General features: G+C 49.4%; 1 protein-coding gene across 2 annotated transcripts in view; it reads left to right on the plus strand.

Moving 5' to 3' along the window:
• Positions 1 to 12,396, plus strand: part of efnb3b (ephrin-B3b) — a 78,621-nt gene extending 66,225 nt beyond the window's left edge. Inside the window, exons 3-5 of one of the 2 annotated variants that reach the window (XM_072465946.1) lie at positions 136 to 228; positions 6,493 to 6,555; positions 11,641 to 12,395. In XM_072465946.1, the coding sequence (XP_072322047.1) occupies positions 136 to 228; positions 6,493 to 6,555; positions 11,641 to 12,059 (575 nt within the window). In that variant the 3' untranslated portion in view covers positions 12,060 to 12,395. Of the gene's footprint in view, positions 1 to 135; positions 229 to 6,492; positions 6,556 to 11,640 lie in introns of both variants that reach the window. The other variant, XM_072465948.1, reaches the window with a different exon arrangement.
• Positions 12,397 to 12,500: the final 104 nt, after the last annotated feature.

The following is a 12,500-nucleotide window of genomic DNA, read 5'->3' on the forward strand; positions in this document are numbered from 1 at the left end:
ATTTACCCAGGGCTTGAAAGGTAGACACTATTCAAAAATGATATGATAAACGATAGATGAGGTTTGTCTCATTATGTAACACTTTTGATACAGAGCTCACATTATTGATTAAGATGTCTGTACTTTGTTTTGCAGCTACGTCAGACGGGACACGCCAGGGTCTGGACAGCATGAGGGGAGGAGTGTGTGCCACGCAGGGCATGAAGGTGGTCCTCAAAGTGGGACAAAGTAAGTCCACTGTGGCCATGTGTCCCAGTGTCCACCACATGAATGTCAATCGAAGGCGTAAAGGTCAGGTGGCCCTCAAAGTGGGTGCAAAGCTGGTGGCAAAGTATTTCCACTATGGCAAATGTCCATCACACAAAAGTCTACTCACATGTCCAGTCCAGGGCAGGAAGGTCACTCTCAGTGTGAGATGTCCTTAAAGCAGGACATAGTCATTTGCACTAGGTGGACACCTGTACATTTGAAGGCAGATGCCCTTAATGCAAATCGCCCCAAAAAACCACTCACCAGCAGAACAAGCGCAGTGGTGGTGGAGTAGATGTATTTCCCGGTGTTGCTGTCCTCTTGGCGCAATGGCAAAGCAGGTTGAGGGAGTGGCTTTGGTGTATTTACAAAGTCTAAATCTGAGGCGATCGGCTTGGGGCCTTGTCTGTCCAGATACTTCAGAGCAGAGTTTAGTGAATATCAGTATTTGGTCCAAGAGCTGTGTCTGGAGGTTTTTTTTATCGGTGCAGGGTTTGCTTCGGTCCTTCTTCTGGATCTGAAATGCATATGCACGCCACTGGAGCGTGATCTCTGATTGGTGGCTGCACGGCGACGCCCGCAAAAAAGTTCAGCTTTGTCCATTTTTTCTGCGCCGGATGCTCTGGTCGCTCTGGCTGCCTTGGACGCTCAAACGCCTTGGACGCTCAAACGCCTTGGACGCTCAAACACCTTGGACGCTCAAAACGCAGGATTCAGACCGCTATAACGCTCAAAACGCACCGCAAGAATGCCAGGCGCCCAGCTGCTCATCCACTTAGACTTTCAATGTAAACTGGACGCTTTGATGCAGCGGTGTGAACGCCCCATTAGAGCTGTCTCCTCCTGGAGTCTAGACACTGGTGTGGTGAAGAGGAGGAGATGGAGAGGCTGAGAAAGCTGCTGCAGTGGACCTAAGGCGGGAAATGGCTCATGTATTTACAAATGTGTGCGCTGTAGGTGGCTGGACACTTGGGTGCACATTTGGGTGTACATTTGGGTGTACATTTGGGTGCACATTTGGGTGCACATTTGAGTGTACATTTGGGTGTACATTTGAGTGTACATTTGGGTATACATATACAGAGGATTGAAATCTGCGTCATTTCAATAAAACACCCACAGGATTTACGGCATGTGTGCCTGGAATACAGCAAAAAGCAACATTTATCTGAACAGAAAATCAGCAGGAATGGCATAGACATTTTGTGGTTGTTTTGGCTCATTGAAAAATACAGTAATTGATTTGTATCTCCGATTAAAATTAAAAGAAAAATAATGAACCTCAAAATATATGCTATATATATAAAATATTTGCTATGGGTTGGCGTTACTTGTGTGTGCGTGCGTGTGTGTGCGTGTGTGTGTGTGAGGGTGTGTGTGTGTGTGTAGGTGGGTGTAGGTGTGTGTATGTGTGTGTGTGTGTGTGTGTGAGGGGGAGTGTGTGTGTGTAGGTGGGTGTAGGTGTGTGTGTGTGTGTGTGTGTGAGGGTGTGTGTGTGTGTGTGTGTGTGTAGGTGTGTGTGTGTGTGTGTGTGTGTGTGAGGGGGATTGTGTGTGTGTAGGTGGGTGTAGGTGTGTGTGTGTGTGTGTGTGTGTGAGGGGGTGTGTGTGTGTGTGTGTGTGTGTGTGTAGGTGTGTGTGTGTGTGTGTGTGTAGGTGGGTGTAGGTGTGTGTGTGTGTGTGTGTGTAGGTGTGTGTGTGTGTGTGTGTAGGTGTAGGTGTGTGTGTGTAGGTGTGTGTGTGTGTGTGTGTGTGAGGGGGTGTGTGTGTGTGTGTGTGTAGGTGTGTGTGTGTGTGTGTGTGTGTGTAGGTGGGTGTAGGTGTGTGTGTGTGTGTGTGTAGGTGTGTGTGTGTGTGTGGGTGTAGGTGTGTGTGTGTAGGTGTGTGTGTGTGTAGGTGTGTGTCGGTGTGTGTGTGGTTGTGTGTGTAGGTGTGTGTGTAGGTGTGTGTCGGTGTGTGTGTAGGCGTGTGTGTGTGTGTGTTGACATGTGTGTGTGTCGGTGTGTGTGTCGGTGTGTGTGTAGGCGTGTGTTTGTGTTGTGTGTGTGTGTGTATTAAGTATATGTATTAAGCTTCTGATGGAAAAATAAAGGTCTCTGTGGCGTCCATCATGGTGTATTTATTGTGTTATTCAAATTGTACCGCTCTGTTTGATGTTCCATTCCAGCTATAAAACGTTTCTATTTTTGGTTTTGCTATTTGATGATGGTCCCTAAGCGCTCGGCTCGGCTCGGGCTGCACATTCGGAGCCGTGTAATTCGCTGCACCCAAATTACGCATCTGATTATTAAAAACGAGGGTGTGTCACTTGGCAGTGTAAATGTGAGTATTTTGGCCGTGTCTGATCTATAAAGATGTTTGCGTTTAGGAGCTATTCGAAAGTCCGAATCTGTGAATATGGAGCTAACACTGGACTGTGGCTCCGCCCGCTCTCCTGGTGGCTCCTCCCGCGCTCTCCCGTTTTCAGACTCGCAATCTGAGACAGCAGTGGGACCTCGTCAAGTCAACACAGCGTCCTACATGTGTCATGCCGTTTTTGACAATCGATTGACGAGTGATCCGTGCTTTTTAGGCGCTTTGGTTATACAATTGAACGCATTTTTGTTCAATCGCCTTTTAGAGAAATTGCGTTGCATTTTGCGATGCGATATCGCTTATTCTGAGCCCTGGTGTGTGACGTGTGTGTGCGCCGCTCTATCTGACTCAAGATCAGCGGCGGCACACACTTATTTAGACGACAAACAGGCGGACGTGACCTTTCAGTGTTGCTACAGATAACACACACACACACACACACAAGTGTGTGTGTGTGTGTGTACACAAGTAACAGCACTTTTCTCGTCAATTTTATAATAATTATTCTCATTTGTATCTGTTTCTATTGTCATTTTAGTGCATCTTTTCCTGTTCCTTAAAGACTACAAATAGACTTGCCTTTTCTTACAATGAATTATGAAAGTATGTTATGAATAATTTCTATATGGCAAATAACAAATGTTATGTCAGGATAGCTTTGTCCACCCTGTCACAACTTTGGTCAGCAAAGAACTGCAATGGTGTTATTCTGGGCTTATTCGTGACCAAAACCCAATGGTTCTGAACTTTTGGTGGTGAGCTGCCCAAGATCTTGAACCCAAAAGAATGTAAATCTGCCACTCACACTACACAAAACTCTGGGACATTCATCATTCTGGGATTCACTTGGACAACACACTAAAAAAAATACTTCTGAAATATAATGGCTGTTAGCCAGTTAACATCTACAGACTCTCTATCTTGTATTGTAAATATTATTTACACTGCAAATATCCCTTGTATGTCACCATATTACTGTCTCCTGGTGTCGTGTTTTAAACTCTCCACCAACTTCCATGAGCCGAACCAAATAAATCTTCTGTCATTTGTACAACCTGTACTTTGTACATTTTACAATAAGTGGCGAGCAAGCTAGGAGATTGTGGCTGAGTGAGACGAGGTAGATGCCACAAGTCATCGGTGGCTAGCAACATTATTTACCTACTCATTCAAACTGCAATACTGTGCTGGGAAACAAAATCTAAATGCCAATGCTCTGTCAAGACGCTCTCATGATGATCCTCTCGAAGACCATTCCTGCCATGAATATGACTTGTTTCACCGTCTGTCAAAGCAGCTTTGCGAGTCTGGTCAGGCAGGGGAAATCTCTTCAGAAATTGTGGACACCATCTGCCAGAGCTTTCGAGTAAGAATGTACACACACCTTGATCCTGGTCAAGCTACGTTGACACCGTTGAAACTCTCCCTGACACCTTCACCGGCTGGCCATTCAATCCTTGTCTCACACCGATCTAAGAAGATCCAAGACTAGAGAGAGGGGACCTTGCCATTCGTGAGGTTATAAACCAGCTCGAGACGAATTTCCAACTTCCTCTGCTGCTGCAAGAGTGGAACAGGTTGGAGTTGTAGGATGGAGTTCTTTACTGGAGGAGACGGAATGATAGCAAGCTTCTTTTACAGTTGGTCCTTCCACTAGCCCTGCGTCACTTAGTTTTAAAGAGCCTGCACCATGACATGGGGCACATGGGTATTGGGAGGATGCTCGACCTGGTCCGCCAGTGATTCTTCTGGCCCAAGATGGCAGCCAAATTGGAGAGCACTATCAATACTTGTGGCAGGTGTGTGAGGCTCAAGGCGCTAGTGTAGAAAGCTGCTCCTCTAGTGAACCTCACACAGTTCCTTGATGAGTTTGGACTCAAAATCCGAGCCTTGGCCTGAGTGGATGTGCTCTGGCATCCTATAATGCACCGTGCAATCTTTCCAAAGGCATTTGTGTCTCTATCTGCTTTGAGTGTGAAAAAATCCATACACAGGAGTTCAAGTGGGCAGCTTGAACTCCAGAGCACATCCACTCAGACCAAGGAACTGTGCGAGGTTACTGGTATCAGTAAAAGAAGAACCACTCCGTACCAGTTCAGTCGCACCTTGCTCAGAATGCTCGGGACTTTGGAAACCAAGCAGCAGTCACTGTGGTAGCAGCACGTAAAACCTTCTGGTCCGACTGTACAAGAAAGTTCATACACGCCTTATGAACGTTTGTCGTCTCCCGGTTGACCTTGCCTTTGGTCTGCCGGTCAGGGAAACGCCGCCCATCTCTCACTCTGTCTATGTTAAGAAACTTGGAGCACAGCAGTGAGGAACTGCTTTGACAAGTCCGCCTGCGGGGAAAGCACAAGGTGGAGGACAAATGGGAACAAGGAGTGCATAAGCTCGTCAAGGATGGACCGGCGTACCTTACACACTAAACTCACATCGTGCACCATATTAATGTCCCCTGTTTTCTACCTTTTCCCATCGCACAGACAGTAACACAGGACCACACTCATCCCACTCTGCTGTACTCCGGACGCAAGGGCTGGTGTTGTACCTCACTGTGTCAAACTGCCCATGAAAACCATTTGTAACTGCACAAAACATACAGCCCCTTAATCTGTTTGTCATTAGGGCAATCTTGAACAAAAATGCAGTTAAATGATTGTCATTTAACAATCCTATGGCCTGAAGAGGATACTACGTTGAAGCTTATTGCAGTAACCATAAAACTACAGTATAAATCAACTTTATAATAATCATTTGGAGACAATTTGTGTGCATCAGGCTTGACCAGAGACTCTTTTGCGGCACCATCCTCTGTTGATGTGAGTGGTGACGTCCTAGCGCTGAGCCTGGTTCTCTGCAGAGGTAGTGAGACTTTTAGGCAGTAGTCTGGGTCTGAGGCAGGTTCGTCCTCTTCCTGGTTCAGAGGTAGAGCAAAGTGAGACCGTTGCGCAGTGGACCGGGACCGGTCTGGGTGGGTTAACCAGACTTATGTCCTCGTGTTCATGGGCCTCGGCTGGTTCTGAGCTGAGGCAAAGCACAGACAGTAGCGCTGATCCCTTACCTGGTTCTGCAAACCTTGTCTGAAGCGACTCGTCCTCCGGGAAGCGCTGCTCGACCAGGAACCACCTCACGTCACTCGCCAGCCCTAAGCCCTAAAAACATCAATAATGACCAAATAAAATAAATACATATTCTGTCCTCTTTTTTCTATTGAATATAAACTGTTTTTAGTAGTAGATTAACACAAAATATAATTATTTGCTTTGGATTAACATTCATATTTCATCATTTATTATTTCGTCACGTCATCTTTCTGTGTCTTCAGCTATTCATATAATGCACTCTCTCTCCCCTCCACCGTCCTCTCGTCCCCGCCCTCAGCCCCTCCACCGTTCCCCCGTCCTCGTCCTCAGCCCCTCCACCGTCCTCCCGTCCCAGTCCTCCCATCCCCTTCCTCAGCCCTTCCACCGTCCTCCCGTCCTCGTCCTCAGCCCCTCCACCGTCCTCCCGTCCCCGTCCTCCCGTCCCCGCCCTCAGCCCCTCCACTGTCCTCCCGTCCCCGCCCTCAGCCCCTCCACCGTCCTCCCGTCCCCGTCCTCCCGTCCCCGCCCTCAGTCCCTCCACCGTCCTCCCGTCCCCGTCCTCAGCCCCTCCACCGTCCTCCCGTCCCCGCCCTCAGCCCCTCCACCGTCCTCCCGTCCCCGCCCTCAGCCCCTCCACTGTCCTCCCGTCCCCGTCCTCCCGTCCCCGCCCTCACCCCCTCCTCCTCTTCACCAACACCTCTCTCTCTACATTTTCAAAGTGTATCGCTCAATACACTATATTCCACACTTTACCTGATTTACCCCATGCTTATATTTTATTTTTATTATTTTTATTTTGTTCATAGGTCAATATGGGCTCCCCCCGAAAAAACAAGACCCACCTCCGCGCTCAAACAACCGAAACTCAGGTAATGCACGAGGAGTTAGAGCGAGCGACAGATGGAGGTGTGCGAGGATCTGTGGAGGATGAAATGTGCTTCATGACACAGACACATGTGGTTCAGATGAGGATAAAGGTCAATCCACTCGAGTCATGTCAAAATATTCAACTTTGAACCTTAGAAGGAGCTGTGCTTTCTGAAGTGTCATCGGCTGTGATGGTGTCCCGGTCAGGAATGACCCATGACCTCGTTGAAAACACACAATTGACAACAAGTTACATATTAAACACTTATTTATTTCATAAGTTACAGTTCATTTGAGGAATATTCAAAATAAAGTGCAAACAAAACACATGACATTGGTCTGATGCTGGCGACGCCTGTTCTAGATCCTTCTGACCAGAGGCTTTTATTTAAGTCCTGTCCTGAAAAAAGGAAATAATGTTGAGATTGGTGACTCTGACCACATCGTATTGACCATTTTCTCTCTCTCTGTCGTCTCTCCGCTCTCTCTCTGTCTGTGTTGTCTCTCTCTCTCTCTCTCTGTCTGTGTTGTCTCTCTCTCTCTCTCTCTCTCTCTCTCTCTCTCTCTCTCTCTCTCTCTCTCTCTCTCTGACTGTGTTGTCTCTCTGTCTCTCTCTCTCTCTCTCTCTCTCTCTGTATTGTCCCTCTCTCTCTCTCTGTGTGTCCTCTTTTTCTTTTTCTGCATATTAACTGACCTAACAGAAGCATGTAGAGGTTGAACAGAAGGGGTCCCAGGACTGACCCTTGGGGCACCCCACAGGTCAGGGTCATGTGGTCACTGTTACAGAGACAGAGACACTGTTACCAATTTTAACAAAGTACTTCCTGTCTTTCCAGATTGTATTTAATATGGGACAGTGCACACACCCACGGCATAATTTGAAGAGAGACATGGCAACAGTCAACTAACAGTCACTATCTCCCTAATTTAGGGCGGGGCCAGTGATGCCCACCCAGTCCTCTAGTCTCTGTAAGAGGGTCCCATGATCGACAGTGTCAAAACCAGCATCAGATCTAACAGAATTAAGACTGAGGCTTTGCCCATATCAGTGTTCAGTGACAACAGCAGTCTCAGTCACCATGACAACAGCAGTCTCAGTGTGATGAGGTCTAAAACCTGAAAAACATCTAATGAGTTGTTTATTAAGAGGAAATTTGTGACTGTTGTAAACAACCTTTTCAAGGACTTTGCCCCAAAATGTCAGATTAGAGATGGGCCGGTCATGACTCAGGACTGCAGCATCAAGACTGCTCTTCTTTAGGAGAGGCTTTATGACCCCTCCCCCTGACCCCTGCTCTTCTTTAGGAGAGGCTTTATGACCCCTCCCCCTGACCCCTGCTCTTCTTTAGGAGAGGCTTTATGACCCCTCCCCCTGACCCCTGCTCTTCTTTAGGAGAGGCTTTATGACCCCTCCCCCTGACCCCTGCTCTTCTTTAGGAGAGGCTTTATGACCGCATTTTTTCAAAGACATTGGGAATGTTCCAGATTGAAGCGGCATGTTAACTATGTGAGTGAGTGGTGCTAACAAACTGTTCAGCACAGACTTTAGAAATCTGGAGGCTCACACATGGAGGCAGCTGTAGATGAACTCAGACTGTGATGATCTCATGGACAGTTTTGTCAGTTACAGGTGCAAAGTGAGTCAGCTCTAAGTGTCTTGGTGGTTTTAGGGTAATTTTTTGCATCATGGGATTTATAGCATTTTTAATGCCCTGAACTTTGTCATTTAAGAATAATGCAAACTCATTACACTTGGATGTGGAAATGAGTTCTAACGGCAGCTGAGCTGGAGGTTTGTTCATCTGTTACTGTGGCAACAGGACACGCCCGTTGTTACTGCAGCTTCCAATTATTTCAGAGAAATATATTTCCCTAGTTCTACATAAGCGTAGAGCTTTGACTTGCGCCATGTCCGTTCGGCCCTGTGACACTCCCTTTTCTGTGCCTATTTAAAAAAAATAAAACTAGCCTTCATAGGGACAATTGTGTCCAGAACATTCAAAACACTAGATGTAACAAACATTTTCATTAGGACATGAAACATTTTCATAAACAATGAGCTTTTGACCTTGATTGAATGTTTGGGTGATCCTGTATTGTCCTGACATTGAGGCTCAAGTGCATAGAAAAGCCCTGTTTTCACCTACCCACTATCCCCACCCACATCCCTGTACTGATTATTTAAAAAGTGAAGTAAAATGTCACGCAGCCACTTTTCACAAATAAAGCATGATGTCTCCTTTAAAACATGACCAATGAACCAAATCCCACAATCAAAAACAAAATCAAATCGAAACGTAATTGCAGTGGTTGTCAGAAAAATCGCAATTAGATACTCCAAAAGCATTCAGCCCTAGTTTGTGCACAACATCTGACAGTTTGAGAGACGCAGCCTTGTCGTTCTTTCTCTGGCTGTGATGAATAAAACTGTTCTTGGACTGAGCACGTCCGCGGCTCTCACACTGAGCGGGGTGTGTTAATGCGAGCGGGAGGAGAACTGGAGGTGGAGTATTAGCTGTGCACTGCTCCACACAGCCGCACCGCAGGACGCCTCACTGCGGGGGGCATATGAGGTGCGCTTAATTCGCCGCTCACCTGCACCGGGGGGACGGAGGCGAGTTGTTACAGCTACAATAACCTCAAGTCTGACTCAACCACGAAGTAACAGCGCTGGGTCTGTGGGGATATGTGCCCGGAATAATGATCCACCAATCCAGAGCTGTGTGTTGGAGATAGTGGCATTACCGGTCTTAACACGCGCACACATCTCACACACACGCGCACACACGCGCACACACACGCGCACACATCACACACACACGTGCACACATCTCACACACACGCGCACACATCTCACACACACGCGCACACACACGCGCACACATCTCACACACACGCGCACACATCACACACACACGTGCACACATCTCACACACACTGCACACATCTCACACACACGCGCACACACACGCGCACACATCTCACACACACGCGCACACATCACACACACACGTGCACACATCTCACACACACTGCACACATCTCACACACACGCGCACACATCTCACACACACGCGCACACATCTCACACACACGCGCACACATCTCACACACACGCGCACACATCTCACACACACACACACACATCTCACACACACGCGCACACATCTCACACACACGCGCACACATCTCACACACACGCGCACACATCTCACACACACGCGCACACATCTCACACACACACACACACATCTCACACACACGCGCACACATCTCACACACACGCGCACACATCTCACACACACGCGCACACATCTCACACACACGCGCACACATCTCACACACACGCGCACACATCTCACACACACGCGCACACATCTCACACACACGCGCACACATCTCACACACACGCGCACACATCTCACACACACACGCACACATCTCACACACACGCGCACACATCTCACACACACGCGCACACACGCGCACACACACGCGCACACATCTCACACACACGTGCACACATCTCACACACACGCGCACACACACGCGCACACATCTCACACACACGTGCACACATCTCACACACACGCGCACACATCTCACACACACGCGCACACATCTCACACACACGCGCACACACACGCGCACACATCTCACACACACGCGCACACATCTCACACACACACGCACACATCTCGCACACACGCGCACACATCTCACATACACGCACACATATCTCACACACACGCACACACATCTCACACACACACTGCACACACACTGCACACACACACTGCACACACACTGCACACACACACTGCACACACACACACTGCACACACACTGCACACACACACTGCACACACACTGCACACACACACTGCACACACACTGCACACACGCACTGCACACACACACTGCACACACACACACTGCACACACACACTGCACACACACACACTGCACACACACACTGCACACACACACTGCACACACACTGCACACACACACTGCACACACACACTGCACACACACTGCACACACACACTGCACACACACACACACACACACTGCACACACACTGCACACACACACTGCACACACACACTGCACACACACTGCACACACACACTGCACACACACACTGCACACACACACTGCACACACACACACTGCACACACACACTGCACACACACACACACTGCACACACACACACTGCACACACACACTGCACACACACTGCACACACACACTGCACACACACTGCACACACACACTGCACACACACTGCACACACACACTGCACACACACACTGCACACACACACACACTGCACACACACACACTGCACACACACACTGCACACACACTGCACACACACACTGCACACACACTGCACACACACACTGCACACACACTGCACACACACACTGCACACACACTGCACACACACACTGCACACACACTGCACACACACACTGCACACACACTGCACACACACACTGCACACACACTGCACACACACACTGCACACACACTGCACACACACACTGCACACACACACTGCACACACACTGCACACACACACTGCACACACACTGCACACACACACTGCACACACACTGCACACACACACTGCACACACACTGCACACACACACTGCACACACACTGCACACACACACTGCACACACACACTGCACACACACTGCACACACGCCGGCGCAGTCCACACGGCTCCACCTGCCAGGCCGGCCCCGGACGCCCACGGTGACGGCTGCATGCGGCCGCTCCGGCTGTGAAGATCTGAGGCCAGAGCAGGCACACAACGGGAAGACACACAATCATCAGACAAGCTCCAGGAAGAGCGAGCGTCTGACAGGCTGCAGGCGCTCAGTATCTACCATCAGTCAAGGATACATTTAGCATATGCATGTGGAACTGCCTCTGGGCGAGCCACACGGGGATTATTCACAGGTTCAAGCAGAGATGTGAATGCCGAGTCAAAGCAGAGCTCTCTTTGGAGCAGACATGGCCTCAGTCAAGAGTCCACAAAGCCACTAACAGTGTTTGTGTGTTTCAGGTGGCTCAGGGAACAACACTCAGTCCAGAGGCACACTGGAGGACGGGGGAAACGGGCCCCTGCAGCCGTCTAACATCGCCCTGATCGCTGGGGCCGCCGGGGGCTCGGCCTTCCTCCTGCTGGTCACCGCTGTCATCTGTGTGGTGTGTTACCGACGGCGACACGCCAAGCACTCGGACACGCACCACCCGCCTCTATCCCTGTCCTCGCTGACCAGCCCCAAACGGGGCGGGGCCGGCGCCCTATCCAGCTCCAACAACAATGGCTCCGAGCCCAGTGACATCATCATCCCGCTGCGGACGTCGGACTCTGCCTACTGCCCGCACTACGAGAAAGTGAGCGGTGACTACGGCCACCCGGTCTACATAGTCCAGGAGATGCCTCCTCAGAGTCCCGCCAACATCTACTACAAAGTATGAGGACCGCCCTGTGTGGACTGGCCGGGTCCCTTGGACCTGCCACACTTAGAATGAAAGCATCACTTGCCTTTCCCCAGAGTCCCACAGGACTCGTGCACACTGAACCTAGGGTTTCCACTCAGCCGCAGACTGGAGGGCAGCCCTGTTTTAGGGGGCGCCTTTTCGCCCCAAATCCTCCTCCAGATCAATCCAGGCCAGGCTTTTATACAGACTCCACCTGGCACTGGGAGCAGAATGTTCTGAAGGGCACTTACAGCACCAGAACTACACCAGAACTACAGCAGAACTACAGCAGAACTACGGCAGAACTACAGCAGAACTACACCAGAACTACAACAGAACTACAGCAGAACTACAGCAGAACTACACCAGAACTACAACAGAACTACAGCAGAACTACGGCAGAACTACAGCAGAACTACAGCAGAACTACGGCAGAAC

Source organism: Eucyclogobius newberryi, unplaced genomic scaffold, assembly GCF_026437365.1.
Source record: "Eucyclogobius newberryi isolate DKJ021-1_F unplaced genomic scaffold, fEucNew1.0.hap1 SCAF_51, whole genome shotgun sequence".
NCBI lineage: Eukaryota > Metazoa > Chordata > Actinopteri > Gobiiformes > Gobiidae > Eucyclogobius > Eucyclogobius newberryi.